Genomic DNA, 21,368 nt, shown 5'->3' with positions numbered 1-21,368 from the left:
CCATAGTGCCATTGAGCAATGGAACACTCACCAAATCATTGTCGAGACTCCCTTTCTCCATAGTACGGTAACTTCCAATCCCCATCGTGGCTTGAAAACAAGTCGATAACAGCCTGAATGCGGAATTTGGCTGCCACTTGCAGAACAAAGCGAAGGACCCAAATGCCCAAATGGGACTTTGGAAACATGAATTCCGGGCTCGCAGGCAGTTCTTGGACTATGTTGATGAAAGGTCGGTATGCTGTCTCATAGCCCTTGAAGGCGGCATCAACGGCGGCCATATCGCTGGAGTGCTTGCAATGCTTTGCAATCTCCCCTGCAAGCACATATGCGCCAGCAATACCGCAGGTAGTACCGGATCCACTTAGTGGTGAAGGGCAAGATGCTGCGTCGCCAACTCTTAATAGAGGCGTCAGATTAGTCAGCAAGCAATTCTCAATGTTATCGGAGAAGACTAATGCCACTTACAGGACTACTCGACCTTGGTGCCATGACTCCATTTTGACTTGGCCAACGTGCTCATGGTAGAAGTTCTTGGCCTCGTCGCTTCCAAGCATTCCGGAAATGAGTCTCTGCGACTGCCAGCCTGCGTCTTGAAAGGTCTTGGCCCAAAACTTCTTTTGCTCATCAATAGGTTGTCTATCTATGGCATCCGCTTCAGCAGAGTCGGTGACAATGGAGAAGTAAGCTTGAAGCGTATCAGGGTGGTTCTTGCGAGTCGCCACAAAACGTCTTTGCGTCGTATGGTACGAGGTAAACTCCCAACCGTCATCAGGGTGGCTAGGGACAGAAAAGTAGGCGACGCGGAACCTCAGAGAGCGGAAAGGATCTGGGCCACTGTAGTCTGTACCCAGCATCATCTTTCTGGTTCTCGACCGGATCCCGTCTGCACCAATGAGCATATCAAATGTCTCCTCGTGGCCATCGGAAAAGCGCACTTGGACCGAGTTCTCATCCTGCGTAAAACTTTCGACGGTCCTGTTGAAGATATATGTCACCGAGTCCTTGGTGGCCTGGTACAGTATCTCGCAAAAGTCTCCCCTCATAATCTCGTATTCGGTGGTGAAGCTTTTCTCGTCCGTGTTGACTCCAAAAAAGGCAAATTGTCGGTTTCGGTCGTCGACAAACTTCAGTCCTCTCTCGGGCACGACTTTGGACTTGAACGTTTCCATCAGTCCCATTCGCTTGACTACTTCAACAGCAGGGCCTCGAATGTCAATCTGCTGCCCGGCGGCTCGCAGCTGGGAGAAGCGCTCAACAATGGTGACTTCATGGCCGGCTTTGGTCAGCCAGAAAGCAGCTGTTGGGCCAGCGAGGCCCGCACCAGTGACCAGGATCCTCAATTCTATAGATGGTGGCTTTCAGAATAGTCGCAATTGTATTTGAAGATCCAAACACGACGACTAATATACTATATATATATATATACATATTGAGATTTCTGAGAGCATAATAGCGATTATACCACTGCCAGTCTCAGGACGACTACTTTGAAAATATCGCGGTACTTACATGCACCGACCGCCGATGATCATCTAATATCGGACATTCTGACTTTGCCGAAGTCTTTATAGGCTTGCAAATTAAAATTGGGGCTTTGTCGTGCGTGGTGGAACGTCGAGTCATCCGGCGTCAACCCCACACAATGGACTGTATTCCGCTTAGTCAACGGGAGCGGGTGCCATTTAGTATCCGATATAGTGAATTTATTATATGGGCTGAGTGCTCCAGAGTATAATACGGGAGGAACAAAAAAGCCAATCACTGATTTAATCATGGCAATTCAAATTGTATAGAATATCAAGGACTGCAAGACACTGGAATTTACTCTTAGCACGCTTGACCATCACCACTATGCCCCGTCTAAGCATCGTAATAGTTCTCTTTTGTGCTGCCGCAAGCGCATTTACGTCGTTGGTCCATCAACGACTGGTTCCGGAAGCACGACAGCTATACAAATTCGATGCAAACACCACTCTGGAGAATATTGCCGTCAACTCCTTGGATGGAAAGCTCGTCATTACCAGCTTCGAGGGACGGTTGTACACCTTGGATCCCTATAGCAACGACACTGAACCTTTTCTGGTCGGCCAGCTTCCCGGGGTGGATGCCTTATTTGGCATCGTGGAGTTGGCCCCAAACACATTTGCCATTGCGGGAGGAAATTTGACCGAGTTTCGACTAGAGCCAGGGTCTGCAAAGATATTCAAAGTCTCACTGGGCTCTCCAAAAGCAATCGATGTGATTGCTTCGATTCCTGACAGTACGTCGATAAATGGCATGGCTCTACTACCCTGGAACCCGGACATTGTTCTCGCCGCGAATTCTGAGAATGGCTCGATATACCGAATCGATATTCGTACGGGTCATGTCGGCATTGCATTTTCCGATAGTATCTTGGCACCAGTAGACACTGGCAATGTCCCACTCGGTGTCAATGGTATAAAAATCTGGAACTCTGATTTATACTTTACAAACAGCGCGCAAGGGTTGTTTGGTCGAATTCCGATTACTCGAGACGGCGGCAAGGCCGGAAATGCCACCATCTTGTCGACCCTTCCGAGTTCAACAGGAGATACCTATGACGATTTTGCAATCATATCGCAGTGCGAGAGAGTGTATGCGTACATCGCGACCCATGGGAATAGTATCAGGAAGGTTGGGCTTGACGATCCTATCGAGACTATTTATTTCGGAGACGGAAATAGCACCACTGTAGAGCAGCCGTCAAGTTTGGCGTTCTCAAGAGACCGTAAGATGATGTATGTAGTCACAAACGGGTTTCTTACAGGCCCTGATCAAGGCGGGCAGATTGTAGAAATCAGTGCAATCTAGCCTCTGCGTTCAGTGCAACGAGATATGCTAATGTCATTGTCTCATGAGGAATAGAGTTTCATAAAGTTACATAGCTCACAACTACCCATTGGCAGCACATCGAGGCGCATAGAGGGGAGTTAAAACGTGAACATACTGGATTGAGTTGCGACCGTTGCATCCTGTACTGTCTCACCAGAAATCTCGGCTTTCATATTCACTTTAATCTCAGGATGTGCACAAGGTTACGCGAGCATTCAAAGTAGCGCCGGCTCTTGTTCCAATGATGAACCGATCACTCACCATTTCGAAATCTTCTGCTTTGGCGCTTGGCAATTCAAAGTTGAAGCGTTGCACGAGGGCGGCGATAACGAGATACATTTCTGCCCAGGCAAGACTGGAAGAACATCAGACAATCACAACGCCTTGGAAAACTCCATAACATAAGAGAAAGAAGCGAAGGCTTACTGCAGGCCTAGACACATTCTCGTACCCTTTGAGAATGGGGCATACGTCTTTTCCAGACGCTTGCGAGCCTCAAGGTCCATCCATCTGTCAGGCCGAAAGGACAGTGGCTCCGGATATAGTTCCTTGTTTGTGTGCATCAAAATAACTGTCATGCTGACTGGCGTTCCAGCTGGGATGCAGTATTTGTCGTACACAAGTTCTCTATCGGGGGCGATGCGTGCCATGCGCGTGGAAAGTGCCGGACTCAATCGTAGTCCCTCCATGAGCACCGAAGTCAGGTAAGGTAGCTGCTCCAGCATCTTTGCGTCAATGTTTTCACCTACCGGTGAAGCGGGAACAGCCAATGTAGCGAGTTCGGCCCGCAGGCGATCAAGGATTTCAGGGTTGCTATATATGTGAAATGCAATTAATCGCAGCACTGCAGATGTTGTTTCGAAACCGGCGCCCGTGGTCATTGACACGTCTGGCTGAACACGCAAAATTGTCTTTTCGGATGCAGGGAGTTTGGAGTCGTAGATTTCATGGACCATGGTGCGGGGTGCCTCATCGACAGAAGGCGTAGCCGCCTCTTTCAGAAGCTTCGTCGTGTCTTCTCCGCTCTCCTGTACCGGGCGTTAGCGGTCTAAAGTCCCCATGTACTATTCGCTTCATTCACATACCTCCAGATACTCAAAGAATGCCTTTGTGCTTTCGTCGGCCGTTTTTACCAACAATCCTCGAGGTATCGATCTCATCATTCGGTTGAACCACGGTATAAATTTGTTGGTACGCCACATTACTCCCCCTTGCTGCAAGATTTGTGTCGTGGCAACATTGAAATCATCTTTATCTAAGGCTCCATATGTCTTGTTGATGATATATTGGCATGCAATGTCACGCGCGACAGCGCTTATGGCTGCTCCCAAGTCAAACGTATTACCATTTAGCTCTGTGATTCGGTCACAAAGCTTGGCAACGTTTCGCTGGATAATATCCTGTCGTGCGATGACCTTGGCTTTGGAGAAGAAATTGTTGAGCGCAAGTCGGCGGACCTTGTGCAAATCGTGTGGTGCAGTGCTATGTAGTATATTAGTATGCAGCGCCGGCAATCAAGTGTGTGCGATAGAGGGAGGAGACGTGGAAGATGGCATTAAGTCGTCATCCAGCTAATCAAAGTTATCGATCAATGCAGTAAATGCTCACCAAAGCGTGGAACCTGGCGCAACAAACCCATCATATGACCATGAATACTTGTCCCATCGTCCATCATGACGGTAGAGCTTCTCGAAATAGGAAGGGTCGTTTATATGAAGCTCGTGGGGGCTTATGCGAATGATGGGCCCTATGTTGTGGTCTAGTTTAGCATCGAATATAGTGCGCTCTAAGCGTTTGATAGCAAATCTATAGACGTACCATATTTTTCGTGCAACTCGGCAATTTTGAATGTATACTGACCGCTGCGTACGAGATCATAATATGCCTCGTACAAGAGTGTTGAAGCGGCTAGTTTTGGGCCTGGGAATCGCGCGAGAGGGTGTAGCACAAGGCGATAGAAAACCAATGTGACGAGGTAGATTGCAGATGCCACAATGACATTACTTATCGACAGCGCCTCGCTCAGCCTGAAAGACACGCCCATGCTGCTCAAATTTTATGTTTGCACGTGCAATGTTATCTTGGAACGAGCTGAATAAAAAAGATCTAGATGAAATTTGAAGTGCCGAGGCTCTATTTAAAGTACAAATATTGGTTGCTACTGCAGGAGGACTCATGCATCATGCTGCTTAATATGTTGTCCATGTCGAAACGCAGCATAATTTGCAAGGTGCTCGAAATCGCTTTGTTGCTTTACAGCGGGGTAAGCAAGGGTAGAATTAGGCCGTTGGCCGTTGGCTTGGGCATCATCAGCCACAGGAAGAAAACAACTCCGTTGGGGGCCAGGGCTGCTAGCTATACTCTGTACCAGATGCAAAGTTCGTAAGACACTGAACTGTGCCGCAACCTGAGGCGCCATCATGTCAACTGACAGGATCAAACTTGAACATAACATGCCAGCGAAGGGCAAATGAGTGAAATATGTCACAATACACTAAAGAGTCACCATACGTTACCTTCGGCTGTGTTACGGGTGCACCCGATTTTCGGCACCGGATATATAATTGATCCGGTGCCTAAATAGGTTACGATAGAATTTGCGTATAGGAAATAGCTTCCTTTTACTTAAGCTAATTTATAAACTATATCTGGCTATAATTACGTAATTATACGTATTTAATAAGCCTATTATATATAAATTAGCTTTATTTTTACAATTTTATATAAATTAATAAGGTGTTTATAAAGTTTTTAGTATTATTTCCTATTTTTAATAGCGTAATATCCGAAAATCTTAATAAATACGAAATCGCTTTAAAATTTCCTTTTTTTAATAACCCCTCGCTTTTCCCCTTAATATACGATATTATTAAATGGTGGGGTTTTTACCACTGCACCACAAAAGATTAGTTCTTATCGATTCTTAGTCATAATGCGCTTATTAGCACTTATCTAACACACCCCCTCAGCTTGGACGTCTTTTACGGGCGAGCTGGAGATCTTTGGTTCCTAGTATTTTTTGCTCCGTGACGTTGCTGTTATTTTTTTTTTTTAGGTTAGGTGGTCGACACTTGATTTGAACTTGTGACCTCTACGCTCAAGTTTTAGTCGGCGGAGGCAGTGAGACTCTTAATTATTAAATGGTGGGGTTTTTACCACTGCACCACAAAAGATTGGTTTTTATCGATTCTTAGTCATAATGCGCTTATTAGCACTTATCTAACAGATATTATAAAAGGTTCCGACCCCGAAGATATAGCTTAAGCCTTTTATAATAGCGCTTTTAGTTATTATAAAGCCGCTAAATAGCCTTTTTAGGACGGAAAAACAGAATCCTTTAAGCTTTTTTTTATTATAGCGAAAATAAAAATAATAAAAAACCGTTATTTATTAAATAATAAATAGCTTATTTATTTTAATTTTATAATAACTTTCCTAAAAAATAAGCGCTTTCGCGTAACGTAATAATTTATTAGCATTAATCCTAAATAGTTTAAATAAAAAACGTTCCTTAAAAAAATCGAAAACTAATTTATCGATAAAAAAGCTAAATAAATCGCGGATAATCGCTTAATTCGGATAAAATAAAAGGAAAATTAAAAGTTTTCCGATTTTTTAAACGATTTTAAATATTAGCTCGGTTTTAATAAAAGATTATTGCACGGATGTTAATACAGCATCGTATAATGCATAAAATTAGCTTTATAACGCATATTATATCGTTATAACAGCTATAAAACCCATCGAAATATCGTTAAATAACAATATATAGGAAATTAATAAAATTTACCTTATATTAACTTATAGTTAATATAATACCACTTATAGCCACTATTCATAATGCTATATAATTAACAAATTATTATAATTAACTATTATAGCCACTATAGCCACTAGAACCTACTAAAATCTAATAAAACGTTTTACTAGATCTAGCCCCACTAAGTATAACCAATATACCTAGCTATAATGGCCCTAGGTTACAGGGTAACCCACACTATAAAAATCTATAGATTTCGATGGTTTCTTCGATTATAAATTAACCTTATTATTAATTAATTTAATTATAAATCTAATTTATTAGTAATATATTTCAAAATATTCTTATTAGTTAATTTTATAGGTATAAAAAGTAATTATTCCTCCGTAATTAATTATTTTTTCTTTAAACTTTAATAAATTAGTTATATAGCCCTATAACTACCTTTTACGGCCTGATTTTACGAATTATATAAACGCTTTTTTATGCCTAAGTTTATAATTTACTAATTATACCTTAAAACAGGTTATAAGCCCGGTCCGGTATAATATCGATTATATTAGGAACCGGACTTTATATCGAAAACTATAGCCGCTCTCCTAAATGAATTAATTTAACGTAGATTTTAGAATTCCGTTATAATAGCCGATCTTTTATAGGCTTATATATAAGCCTATATAAGCCGTAATTATATCGAAAATTATAGTTAAATGGCTAATTATAATGATTTTACCCGTTATAGCCATATAACGGCTATAAAATCATTTATAACTAATCCCTATTATAATAGCCGATTTATTATAGCACCTTATAGCACCTGTTATATTATATTATAGCATTTGGATCCTTTTATATATTTTATCGATAAAATAAAAGAATTAATTTCTTTTATTTTCATTGTCTTAACGATTCCTTTACCGTTTTTAACGATAATTATACCGTTATAACGGCAAAAATTCGGCAAAATGGATAACTTTATCCGTATTATTGCCGGATGCCAAATGCCGGAGAAACAAAAGTTTTCCGGATCCGAAAACTAGAATACGTAAAAATCCACATTACAGTTATATTTTAAACTGCTAGGAATCGATCGGTTTTTTAAAACTACCGATATATATAACGGTATAACCGATATTTAAAAAGCCTAGGTGTTCTAAAATATAATTGGTGGATTATAAATTTAGGCACAGGGAAGCGTTTATATAATTCGTAAAATCAGGCTATAAAAGGTAGTTATAAGGCTATATAACTAATTTATTAAAGCTTAAGGAAAAAATAACTAATTACAAAGGAATAACTACCTTTTATACCCATAAAATCAACCAATAAAAATATTCTAGAATATATTACTAATAAATTAGATTTATAATCGAGTTAATTAATAATAAGGTTAATTTATAATCGAAAAAACCATCGAAATCTATAGATTTTTATAATATAAATTACCTTATAACCCAGGGCTATTATAGCCAGGTGCACTAGCCACATTTAGTGGGGCTAAATCCAATAAAACGTTCCACTAGATTCCAGTAGGTTCTAATGGCTATAATAGCCATAATAATTAATTATAATAACTTATTAATTATATAGCATTATAAATAATAGCTATAAATAATATTATATTAATTATAAATTAATATAAGGTAAATTTTATTAATTTCCTATATATCGTTATTTAACGATATTTCGATAGGTTTTATAACTATTATTATAACGACTACACTACGGGTTTTTAGAATAAACCTAAAATATAAGAGGTGTTAGGGTTTATGCTAATAAGGAACGATAGCTTTAAAAAAAATACTAAGCAATAAATATCTAAAGGTAAGGGTAATCGAACTAATTTATAAATATAATCGTTAAAGCGTATTAAATGCTTTATTTATAAGTAAAATAAATGCTTAAATTAATTATTAAGGTAATAACTATCTATATAGGAAATCTTTTTATAATATATACTTATTTATTCCCTTACTAATATTCTTAAATCACTATTATAATAATAATGCTTATGTTTAGCTTATTAATCTTATTATAAATTTTACTTTTGGATTACTAATCTAATAGTAAGCTTACTAATAATTATTAATAATTAGCAAGGGTGCTGGCCTGTTTTTTATTTAAAATATTTGCGGATTTCGGTTTTAAGCCCCGCATATTATTTTCTTAAGCGCTAATATCCTTTATTTACCGTATATAAAAATGCATATTTATAATATTAGCTCCTTTTTTTATATTTTTTATCCTCGAAAAACTTTAAATCGCATAAATAGGTCGTGGTTCCTATTTCTATTCCTTTTTTTAGCTTTTTCGTTTTTTTATATATTTATTTATAATATATGCTTTATTATATCGCCCCGTATCGCAAAACCTGCTAACGGCGAAAAAAAACTTTTAAAAATTAAATAATAATATTGTTTTACGGCTTTAATCGAAAAGCTTGGTTTCGACGTTATGCTTTATTCCTTATATTATAAGCGTAATTAGAAATGTCGAATAATAAAGGGAACGTCGCGGTATAAAAAATGTATTCGTCGCGGTCGTTTTTATAATAGGACCGGTATCCTAATATTTTCCTTATTTCGGATAATAAACGAGTCGCAATGTTTACGGCGGAAAAAAAAGGAAATTTTTAAGCTTTTCCGTCGTTTTTACGAGCAAATTGCTATTGCGTTAGCTAAATTTAAGCGCTTTCGTACCTAACGGGATTATTTAGTAACCCGTAATACGGAGATGGTAAATCGTAATTTTTAATCCCTAAATAAGCTAAAAAAGGATAAGCGGGCGGAGGCGGAAGCCGTAGCCGAGGTTTAATTTTTTAGGGGTATAAACGTTATTAATTAGTTTTCGATTAAAATCGGAAATAATTTTAGAAATTTTAGTTTTTTAGTTTTAATTAAAAATAATATTTAAAGGCAACGTAATCCTTTATATATTTCCTAGGTTCCTAAATATTTTCCTTAGGTAAGTAACCCTCCTATTTAACGTAGAATTAGTATCCGCGTCCGATTTTTTTATAATTAATAATTTTTTTAACGTTATATATTTGCTAATTTGGTTCGGTTTTTAATATTTCGTCGATTTTAGCGTTTTTTAATGCTAATTCGAATAATAAAATATAAAAGGTTTTATGGTTTTTTATAATTTTTAATAGCTTAAATCGATAATTAATATTCGAAATTTTTTTATCGATCTTAAATAATCCTAATTTCTTAAAATCGAATTTATCGCTTAATCGTTTTATTTTAATATTTTTGCGTAAAAGGTAAACTTTATCTCCTTTTTTAAAAATTAGTCCCTTAATTTTTTTTTATCGTATTAGGTTTTTAATTTTTATTAAATAATAATAAAGGTCTTTTAAAATTTTGCTTATAGGTCTTTAAATTATTTAACGCGTAAAATCGCATATAATATAAATTCTTTTTTTTTTAATAGTTTTTTAATAATATCGGGTTTATATCCGTAATTAGCGTAAAATAATGATATTCTAATAAATTCTCGTATTATACTATTATACGCGAATTACGCAAATAGTAATAATATAACCCAATTATCCTATTCGTAATTAACGTAGCATTTAAGGTATTTTTCGAATACCTAATTTGCTTGTTTTATTTATCCGTTAATTTGCGGATAAAAAGCCGTTAAAAGCTTATAATCGCATTTTAGCTAATTAATAAGTAATTTCTAAAATTTTAATATAAAGAGCTTATTTCGATTTAAAATAATCTTATTTGGTAATCCGTGCTAACTAGCTATCGTCCGAAGGAACGTATAGGCTAGGTTTTTTATGTTATTAGCTTTTTTATATAGGAAAAAATAAGCGTATTTCGTAAATCGTTTTATAAATACTAGGATATTATCGTAAAAGGTCCTAATTAAAGGTTTTTTTAAAAATAGTAATTTTACTATAAAATCTAATATAATAGATTTTTATATCTTATTTAGCGGTAGTATAGGTTCTAATTCCCTATATTATTTATGCCGTGCTAACTTTGCTTTATTATATAAATTATATTTTTTAATAATATTGCTAATTATTTATCGGAGATTTAGGCAATCGAATTTTTATTAGATTCGCTTAAAAGTTTTAAAAATTCTTTAATATCCGTAAATCGGTAATTTATAATAATCTTTAATAAGGTTTTTTCGGAATTTATCCGGTATCCAAAATTTGCCTTAGTATTTAACGATATCTTCGAATTCTTTTAACGCTAAGTTATAAAATAGATTTTAAAATAGCGGTCGTATTATATCGATAACTTTTTTTATCCAACTTTTGTTATTTATAACCCTTATAATTATATATAAAGTTATAATTAATATTAGGTCTCTATTATTATCTATAAAAAGGATAATATTAATTTCTTTTAATACTTCCTAAAAATAATCCGGTCTTCGGCTAAAAGCGTCAGCTTTTCCATTTTCCGATCTTTTGCGGTAAATAATTCTAAAATTAAAATCTGCTAAAAATTCTACCTATCTAATTTATCGTTTATTAAATTCTTTATTAATAATAAATAAGGCTAGATTCTTATAATCGGTATAGACTTTAACTTAGTATTTAATTCCGCTAAAATAGTATTTCCATTTTTGGAATGCTTCGATAATAGCTATAAATTTTTTATTATAAATCTAGTAATTTAATTATTTTTTTGTAAACTTTTTGCTATAAAATATAATTAGGTATAATTTCCCGTTATCGTTTTTTTATATAAATTATCCGCTTATAGCGTAATTTAAGGCATTTATTTCGATTTTAAATTCCCGTTTTAAGTCTATTATACGTATTATAAGTTCGTTTATAATTCGTTTTTTAACTGCTTCGAAGGCTTTTTACGCTTCGGGTATTTAATCGAAAGGTATATTTTTTTTTTATTAAATATATAAATAATACGGCAATATTTCCGAATCCCTAAATAAATATTTAATAAAAATTTACAAATCCTAAAAAGAATTTAATTTTTATTACTAAAATCGGGATAAGCTAATTTTTTATTATTAAAATTTTAAATAGTTTTATTTTAATTTCTCCGGGGGATATTACGTATTTTACGAAAGTAATTTCTTTTTTATAAAATTCGCTTTTCTCGGGGTTAACTAGCAGGTTCGCGTTTTATAATTTTTATAACATTATTTTAATATATTATTAATATTCGTTAAAATTTTTAAAATAAATAAATATATTATTAAAGTATATTATTATAAATTTATTAAGGTATTCCCTTAAAACGTTATTAATTATATTTTAAAAATTTATTAGTGTGTTAGTTAATCCGAAAGGCATAACTTTATATTCGAAATATCCGTATTTGCAACGGAAAGCGGTTTTTTATTTTTTTCCTTTTTTAATGCGTATTAAACCGTATATATTAGGCAAATTTAGGGCCATAAACTATTAGGCTCCGTATAATTTATCGCGTAGGTTTTTAATTAAAAATAAAGGGTATCGATTTTTAATCGTAATATTGTTAAGCTTACGGTAATCGATACAAAATCTTTATTTAGGTTTCCCGTTTTTATTTTTTTTTGGTATAAAGAGTATAAGGTATTTTACGGGTAAAATAAATTCCGTAATTTATTCCTTTTATAGCATATTTGTTAGGTATTTTTTTAGTGCCTTTTTGTGCTAAGGTTTTATTAGGTATATTAGTATAAAATACGGTTTTTTTCCTTTTTAGAAGGGTATTTTATAATCGTATTTTATATGCTTTAATAATCTTATTTTTAATATTTTATTAAATAAATCGCTAAACTCCTAGTATTTTTTTAGTATTTTAATTTCGAATTTCGGCTTAATATATTTAATTATAAAATAAAATCCAAATATTTTAGGATTGCTTAAAGGCTTATTTTAGCGCTTTTTAAAGGCTAACTCTTTTTTTAATATATCCTACTAAAATTAGCCGATATTCTAATTTACTTTAGGGTTACTCGCTCGTAATTAGGGTATCCTTAGGATAATATTATAATCCGTAATTTTTATAATATCGTACGTAAATCTTTTTTCGTAATTTTAGATATAAATTTAAATATACGTAATTTTTATGCTTATAATTCCGTTTTTATACGATATAGGTTTTTTATTAATAATTTAGAATGCGTAAGGCGTTTTTTTTATTTTTATAATATTTATAAAGCGTTAACGATTATTAGCGAAATAAAATTTTTTTAAGCTCTTATATCTATTAAGGCTCGTATTTTTTAGTTTATAATCCTAATTTAGATTGTAAAATCTTCGTTAATATTAGTGCTATTAGTGGCATATATAGATTTCTCTTTTAGGGACTATTTTTATTGCTTTAAAAATAATTTAAGTTTTTTCCTAAATTTTTATTTAATCGTTTATTAGCTCGTCGTTTTTCGGCGGCCGTATATACCTATTATTTTATTATATTTAGGTTTTTCCTAGCTCGTAAAAGTCGATTTCCGTATTATTTGGATAATTCGCCTATTTTTTTTTATATATTAAAAGTATTTCCTTATTTTCCGTCGTCCTTAAAAAGCTCTTTTAGCTCCTTATATTCTTAATATACGAAATATAAACTAATAATAATCCTAATATAGGTTTCTCCCGTTTTTTTTATTATTTCGATAATTAGTCGTAATAATAAATTAGCTATTAAATATATAAATAATTCGTATCCGTTATTAATAACTCGTATTAAATTTTCGGTATTATCGTTTCCTAATTAAATAGCTATAACGCGAATACGTCTTATTGCTTTATATTCTCTAAAAAGGTGCTATACTCTAATTTTTTCTATTACGTAATATTTATAATTATAATATAGGCATTCTTCCCATTTCCTATCCCCGTTTTTTAGGCATCGGTCTAAATTTTATAATCGTATATAAAGCATTACGAATCCTCGAAAATCGATATAACTAATCTCCACATTTTCTATTTCTCCCGCCCTAAAAAAGTGATAAATAGCGTTTTTATTATATCGCAAAAAAAACATCCCTTTTCGGATCTTATCTTATAAATATATATTATAACTAAAGTCAATATATCCGTACTATACTACGGTATTATATACTAAATATATATAAATAAGCTTTATATCGTTTCCTATTATCGCTTTTAAGGTTCGTCTGGTTTATAAAATATTAGTCTTTTTTTAAAAAATCTTTACAAGCTATAATACGGTATCCTATTATTCTATTATAATAATAATTGCATTATAAACGTAACTAATTCCGTTTCTAAATATATAATCGATAATATATTCTTTATTATTATCTTAAATAAATCTAACGAATTTATCTCTTTTTTATTTATTAAAATCCATATCGATATCAATGCTTTTTTTATAGCTAAAAATATTATCGCATAAATTTTATTAATTCCGGCCTTTTATTTATTTCGTTTAATAATATGCTTCGTTTTTTAAAGCATCCGAAAATATATAATTATTATTATTTTAGAATTATCCCTATTTTCTAAAATATATAATCTTTTTTAATCGTATAACTGCTAAGGTTTTCCGTTTTTAAAAATACTATCCGCTTTTATTTTTGCTAGATTTATGCGTCCGATATTCGTCGTCGAAGCACGCCGTTTAAAAAAATAATTCGTAGGGCATATTATCCCTTTTAGTGCTATTAAACTACTTTTTACCTTTTAGCACTAGCTTAAATCCTAATTTTTTAAATTAGCGATATTCGTTAGCATAATATCCCATTTTATCGCAATTATAGCATTTAACCTTAAATTTATTTTTATGCTAAATAGCGTTAAAATCTATTTATCCGTTATAAATTCCGTATAAAGTTTTATCGCGCTAATTATTTTTAGTTTATTAGTTATTTTGTAATTTACCTATATTAGCGTAATTGCGTTAAAAATATAGCGTAAAATAATTCCCTTTTTTCTTGTTTTATCGAGCGTATAACTAATTATCGATTTTAACGGTAAGCTCGCTATATCTGCTAAATTCGGCTAATAATTTAAAAATTCTGCTAAATTCGTCTTTAACACTATTTTTAAATTTTCGATAATATAATATAATCCTAATATTATCGGTATATTCTATTTTAGCGATAATGCGTTTAAAATCTGCCGTATAATTAAATACGGATCTTTTTTATTTAAGGTTTTTAAATTCCCTTTTAGCTTATCGTTTTTCGTCCGGATCCTAAAATAAAAATCGAAGCGCTATTTCGAATCCTATATAATCTTAGAAAATATTCTAAATTTTCGCCTTGTATAATTCTACCTATTATTCGTACTTAATCACATTTAAAAAATAGGGTTCGAACCAGGCAAATACTCGTTCTTTAAAATAAAACGCAATATAAAATATTTTTTATTTCTTTATTATAAATTAATTACCGTAAAAAATCTAATAAGCTCGGACCTAAGCCAAAAATCCTTAGAATAATCCGGGAATACCGTCAAAAGCCGCTAATACGCTAAGCTTAAGCTTCTCGGAATAAACTAAAGTAAAAATAATATTAGCTACCCCAGCTATAGCGTTATTAAAATTCTATAATTCCTATATAACTTATCCTATCTAGGCTTCGCGCGCAAAAAAAGTGGTTTCCCTCTCCTTAAATGCGCGGATCTCTTTAATTAATTCCATATATTAATTCTTAATTAATTCGAAATCATCTTCTTTTATCTCCTACGCAAGCGAGCGCTAGGGGTATTTAAATAAGGAAAAAAGAGTTTTTCCGGTTAACGATATCCTACTAAATATTGCTTAAAATTTCTTTTAAAAATAATATACCTAAATAAAAATAATCAAAATATAACGACTATACTATAGGTTTCTAAAATAAACCTAAAATATAAAAAATATTAGGGTTTATGCTAATAAAGAACGATAGCTTTAAAAAAAGTATTAAGCAATAAATATCTAAAAATAAAAGTAATTGAATTAATTTATAAATATAATCGTTAAAGCGTATTAAATGCTTTACTTATAAGTAAAATAAATGCTTAGATTAATTACTAAAGTAATAACTATTTATATAAAAAATCCTTTTATAATATATACCTATTTATTCCCTTATTAATATTCCTAAATTATTATCGTAATAATAATATTTATATTTAGCTTATTAATTTTATTACGAATTTCACCTTTAAATTACTAATCTAATAATAAGCCTGCTAATAGCTATTAATAGCTAGCAGGGGTGCTGGCCTGTTTTTTATTTAAAATATTTGCGGATTTCGGTTTTAAGCCCCGCATATTATCTTTTTAAGCGCTAATATCCTCTGTTTGCCATATATAAAGGTATATATTTGTAACAATTATAACGATATAATATACGTTATAAAGCTAATTTTATATATTATATAATATTATATTAATATCCGTATAATACTCCTTTTATTAAATAATATCGGTTAAATTTAATAATTTAATAAATTTTTAAAATTTATCTTTAAAAAATGGTTTTATAAGGCCGTTTATTAGTATATCGTTAATTAAAATATATTTAATTCGAATATTTTTATTTTTAACCTTTTACCGTACGTAAAAATACCATATAGCCGTATATTTAATACGTTAGTGATATTCCGGATTATATGCTAAATTTATAGCTTTTATATTATTTTTTTTAATTAATACGGTATTTATATTAATTCCGATTTTTATAAAAAGATTTTTTAACTATATTGCTTTATAGGTAGCCTGCTTTAACCCGTTAAATTCGGCTTTAATAGTTAATAAAAAAATCGTAAATTACCGTTTCGATTTCTAATTTATCGGCTTATTATTTAAAATAAATAAATAACCGAACGTTAATTTACGGGTTTCGAAATTATTAGCAAAATCGGCATCGGAATAACCTATTAATGCGGGTTTTATTTTCCCGTTAAAAATAATTCTAAAATAATAATAGGATTTTAAATAATTAAATACCCCTTTTACCCTTTTTATCGTAATTTTCGATAGGTTTTATATATATTTAGCTAAATATACTATAAGGTAAGCTAAATCGGGCCTGGTTTGGATTATAATATATATTAATCTATTTAATAAATGCTAATATAAATAGATAAATTCCTTTAAAGCCGGTTTTTCGTTATTTTTATTTTTTAACGTATATAACGATTTTGGGAATCCAAGGCTAAATGGTATATTAGCCGGTTTTATATCGGAAAATCCGTTAATTTCTAATAATTTTTTAAGGTAAATTGCCTGGTTTATACGAATTATTTTATTTTCTCGATTTCTTTTAATTTATATACTAAGAAAATAAAAAACTGGTCCTAGATCCTTTATTTCGAATTCTTTCGAAATATCCTGTTTTAATTGGTTAATTTTACGTAAATCAGGGCCAAAAATCAGGAAATTATTTACGTAAATTATAATAAAAATATTGGATTTTTTATTATAATAAGCTAATTCGTCTGAAATAAATGGATTAAATCTAAGCTTTTTTAGGCTGTTTTTCAGCGTAATTTGCTATTGGCGTGGATTTTGTTTAAAACCGTATAAGGCCTTTTTAAGCTGGATTACCTGGGAGTCTTTTTCGTTGATTTTCCATCCGAAATTATTTAAATCCGGGTTTTCGGATAAGAATTCGGATAATCCGTTTATAAGGGTAATATATATTTTTTCGTATAATTTCCCGTTTAGGAAGGCACCGATTATATCGATTTATTCGATTTCCCAATCGTAATAGGCTGCTAAGGCTAATAAAAGCCTCTAAATAATAGATTTTATTCCTATAGCAAACGTTTCGAAATAATCGATTTTATATCGTTATTCGAATTTACGTATAACCAATCTAGCCTTATATTTATCGATATTTCCGTTTTTATCGGTTTTCCTTTTAAATACCTATTTTATAAATAATGGGATTTTACCGGCTTTTTAGACTTTATTTCGATCGATAGCTTAAAAAATCCTTTTCTAAATTAATTACCGTAATTTAGTATATATAGCCTAGTTTTATTCTTTCTTTTTAAGGCTTTTTAGCGCTTATTTTATAGTTTTCGGTTTTGTATAGCCTAAATTTTTAATAATTAAATAATACGAGATATCGGCGAATAATTCGTCGTATTTAACGAATTTATCTCGTTCGGAATCCGTAAGTTTCGGAAAAATTACCTTAATATTCGACTTATTCGGAATAATCGAAAAGGTATTATTAATATCTATGGATTCGGAATTTATACTAAATCCATTATCTATACTAGATTCGTTTCCGGGTAAATCCGGTCGATCGTTAATTATGGATTTATTCGTAATGGATCGAAGAATTCGATCGTTTTCGGGAGGTGGATTCGTTGGATCCACCGTTTTCGGGACTGTTAATTGGATAAATTCACCGTCGGTGGGACTTTTATCCGGTATTATTTCCTAATCCGGTAATTTCGAATCCGGTAATTTCTCCCCTTTTTTTCGATTTTTAGGTAATAATCGAATATAAAAAATCCGTATAATCTATAACTTATACGGTTGATCGGGAAGATATATGTAATAGATTTTATTACCGTTATATCCAATTATTTTCCCGTTTTTAGTGGTAACTCCGAATTTATCGGAGTTTTTACGGATTTCTTTCGGTTTATAAACTAAAACCGGTATTCCTAAAATATAAATTTAAAATAAATTAAGCGTATTATCCCGTTTTAGCCAGAAATAATCGTAAAATTCCTAATAGGGGGTAAATAAACCGGATACCGTAGCAGTAAAATTTATTAAATAAATTACTGCTTTTATAATAAATTCCTAAAGGTTTTTCGGGAATTATAAATCGATAAAAACCGTTTTAGTTTTTTCGATAATAATCCGGTTCGTACGTTTAGCTATACCGTTTTATTTTAATATATAAAAAATTATAAATTCGAAAATAATCCTTTTTTTAGTTAAATAATTTTTTAATTTAATTAGGGAAAATTTTTTGCTATTATTTATGCGAATAATATTCGGATATTTTCCGAATTAGGTTTTATAATATTCGATTTTATTTATTATAATATCGAATATATCGGATTTTTTTTTAAAAAATTTAATTTCCCGAAATCCGGTTTTATTATTTATAAAACCAGTTATATATTTATAACCGAAATAGCTAAAAAGGGTAATATAAACCGTATCGATATAAATACGATATAACGGTTTATTAGCCTTATTCGGATTTATACGGGGCTGGTTTCGGGTAAATTTTCCCGAAATATAAAATTCGCAATTTAAATCCTTTTTTTTTAATTCCTTTTTAAAAATCCCCGTAATTATTTTAGCTATTTTAGCTAAAATATTATAGCTAGGGTAGCTAAATCGTTTATGCTATTTTTCCGTAGCTATAAGGAAATTCGAATAATTAAAGATTAATTTAATTTTTTTAAAATCCGTAGTTTCGTTAAATTTCGTATCCGAATTCGGTTTCGGGTAATTTAAACCGATTACACAGGCTTTTTTTATTATTTTTAGTGGATTTATAGCTAAATATATTATATTAAGCTTTAACTTATTAGTTAGGTATAGGAAAAATCTACGTTTTTCTTAATTTAACGTAATAAAAAGCCTATTTTTAAAATTATATAATTTATTCCCGTTTATAATACCGCCTTTTTAGTAATATAATTAGCCGAATATAATATTTAGCGGAAATTTCGGTATATAAAATACGTTTAATAACGTTATTTTACGTATTTCCCGGTTAATTTCGAAGGAAAGCGTAATATTTTTAATTTTTTTTAAAAATACTTTTCTATTATTTATAATAATCGGTAAAAAATCCGATTTTATAGTAAAATTATCGAATAAATTCTTATTATTCGATATATGCTTTAAAAAACCTATATCGTATAATTACTAATCCTTAGGGAAGGTAGTTAATTTTTTCTTTTTTAAATTATTCGAAATATTCGAAAAAATATAAAACGACTCGTTTTCGTCTAAATTTTCGTTATAGGGTAAATTTCCCCGTTTTTTAGATTTCTGGTTTATAATAGATATAGTCGAATTTAAGTTATTCGACTTATTCGAATTATTCGAATTATTGGAATTATTCAAATTATTCGATTTTTTCCATTTATTCGATTTATTCGAATTCTTCCTATTTCCGCTTTGGGTTCCCCGTTAATTCTAATTGGATCGGGGAAACCGGGATTTTTTATTATCCGTATAATAAAAATTTCCCATAGCCGTATCCGGATCCCGTCGGTTTTTATCCAAAATATCCGTAATTAACCCTTCGAGGGTAGGTGGATTTATAAACCGTAAAGCATTGCGTTAACGGTTAGCCTATATAGGGTAAGCTAATTGGAGGGCTATAATAAAAATCGTCTTTTAATCGATATTATCGATTTTAGCCTTAACGCTTAAAAATTTTAAAATATATCCTTTAAAAATAAATATAAACTCGTTTAACGAGTTATAATTCTCGAATTTTATAGTATAAAATTTAAAATATAATTGTTAACGTAATACGGATCCGGTGCCTTAATAGGCTGATTATAAAGTCGATAAGGCTTTATATAGATCTATTTTATCGAATATTAGATTTAACGGTTCTGTTATTAAATTCTAACGAATTAAAAGTAATGCCTGGGCTTTCTAAATATCGGTTATACCGTTATATATATCGGTAGTTTTAAAAAACCGATCGATTCCTAGCAATTTAAAATATAACTGCAACGTAGATTTCCATATATTCCAGTTTCCGGATCCGGAGAATTTCTATTTCTCCGGTATTTAGCATCCGGCAATAATACGGATAAAGTTATCCATTTTGCCGAATTTTTGCCGTTATAATGGTATAATTATCGTTAAAAACGGTAAAAAAATCGTTAAAAAAATAAAAATAAAAAAAATTAATTCTTTTATTTTATTAATAAAGTATATAAAGGGGATTTAGGTGCTATAATATGATATAGTAGGTGCTATAAGGTGCTATAGTAGATCGGCTATTATAGTAGGGATTAGTTATAAGTGACTTTATAGTTGTTATATGGCTGTAACGGGTAAAATCATTATAAATAGCTATTTAATTATAGTTTTCGATATAGTTACGGCTGTATAAGCTTAAAATAAAGCTTATAAAATCGGCTATTATAGCGGAATTCCGGAGTTTACGTTGTATTAATTCGTTTGGGAGAGCGGCTATAGTTTTCGATGTGATTTAAGTCCCGTATTTAGATATAATCGATATTATACCGGACCGGGCTTATAACCTGTTTTAAGGTATGATTGGTGGATTATAAATTTAGGCATAGGGAAGCGTTTATATAATTCGTAAAATTAGGCCGTGGAGGGTAGTTATAGGGCTGTATAACTGATTTATTGAAGCTTAAGGAAAAAATAACTAATTACGGAGGAATAACTACCTTTTATACCTATAAAATCAACTAATAAGAATATTCTGGAATATATTACTAATAAATTAGATTTATAATCGAGTTAATTAATAATAAGGTTGATTTATAATCGAAAAAACTATTGAAATTTATAGATTTCTATAGTGTGGGTTACCTTGTAACCCAGGGCTATTGTGGCCAGGTGCATTAGCCACACTTAGTGGGGCTGGATCCAGTGGAACGTTCTATTAGATTCCAGTAGGTTCCAGTGGCCATAGTGGCCACAATAATCAACTACAATGACTTGTTAACTGTACAGCATTGTAAACAGTGGCTGTAAATGGTGCTGTACTGATTGTAAGTTAGTATAGGGTAAGTTCCATTGATTTCCTATATATTGTTATTTAACGATATTTCGATGGGTTTTATAGCTGTTATAACGATATGATATGCGTTATAAAGCTAATTTTATGCACTATACGA

The 21,368-nt window shown here is 31.6% G+C and overlaps 3 protein-coding genes across 3 annotated transcripts; 1 reads left to right on the top strand and 2 right to left on the bottom strand.

Annotated features, from left to right (window-relative positions):
- Nucleotides 1-35: 35 nt before the first annotated feature.
- Nucleotides 36-1,431, bottom strand: PFICI_00734 (uncharacterized protein; the record flags this gene model as incomplete). The annotated part of the gene is made up of 3 exons (XM_007829315.1): nt 36-399; nt 469-1,345; nt 1,413-1,431. The coding sequence occupies 3 exons, from the start codon at nt 1,429-1,431 to the stop codon at nt 36-38; spliced, it is 1,260 nt and encodes a 419-aa protein (XP_007827506.1).
- A 423-nt stretch (nt 1,432-1,854) lies between these two features.
- On the top strand, nt 1,855-2,835 carry PFICI_00733 (uncharacterized protein; the record flags this gene model as incomplete). Its single annotated transcript, XM_007829314.1, has 1 exon — nt 1,855-2,835. The coding sequence occupies one exon, from the start codon at nt 1,855-1,857 to the stop codon at nt 2,833-2,835; it is 981 nt and encodes a 326-aa protein (XP_007827505.1).
- A 207-nt stretch (nt 2,836-3,042) lies between these two features.
- On the bottom strand, nt 3,043-4,900 carry PFICI_00732 (uncharacterized protein; the record flags this gene model as incomplete). Its single annotated transcript, XM_007829313.1, has 5 exons — nt 3,043-3,211; nt 3,283-3,884; nt 3,942-4,338; nt 4,465-4,603; nt 4,675-4,900. The coding sequence occupies 5 exons, from the start codon at nt 4,898-4,900 to the stop codon at nt 3,043-3,045; spliced, it is 1,533 nt and encodes a 510-aa protein (XP_007827504.1).
- Nucleotides 4,901-21,368: the final 16,468 nt, after the last annotated feature.

This window comes from Pestalotiopsis fici, assembly GCF_000516985.1.
Source record: "Pestalotiopsis fici W106-1 unplaced genomic scaffold PFICI_Scf_1, whole genome shotgun sequence".
Lineage (NCBI taxonomy): Eukaryota > Fungi > Ascomycota > Sordariomycetes > Amphisphaeriales > Sporocadaceae > Pestalotiopsis > Pestalotiopsis fici.
Note: the sequence above shows the minus strand (reverse complement) of the source record. Positions and strands in the feature narration are given on the sequence as shown.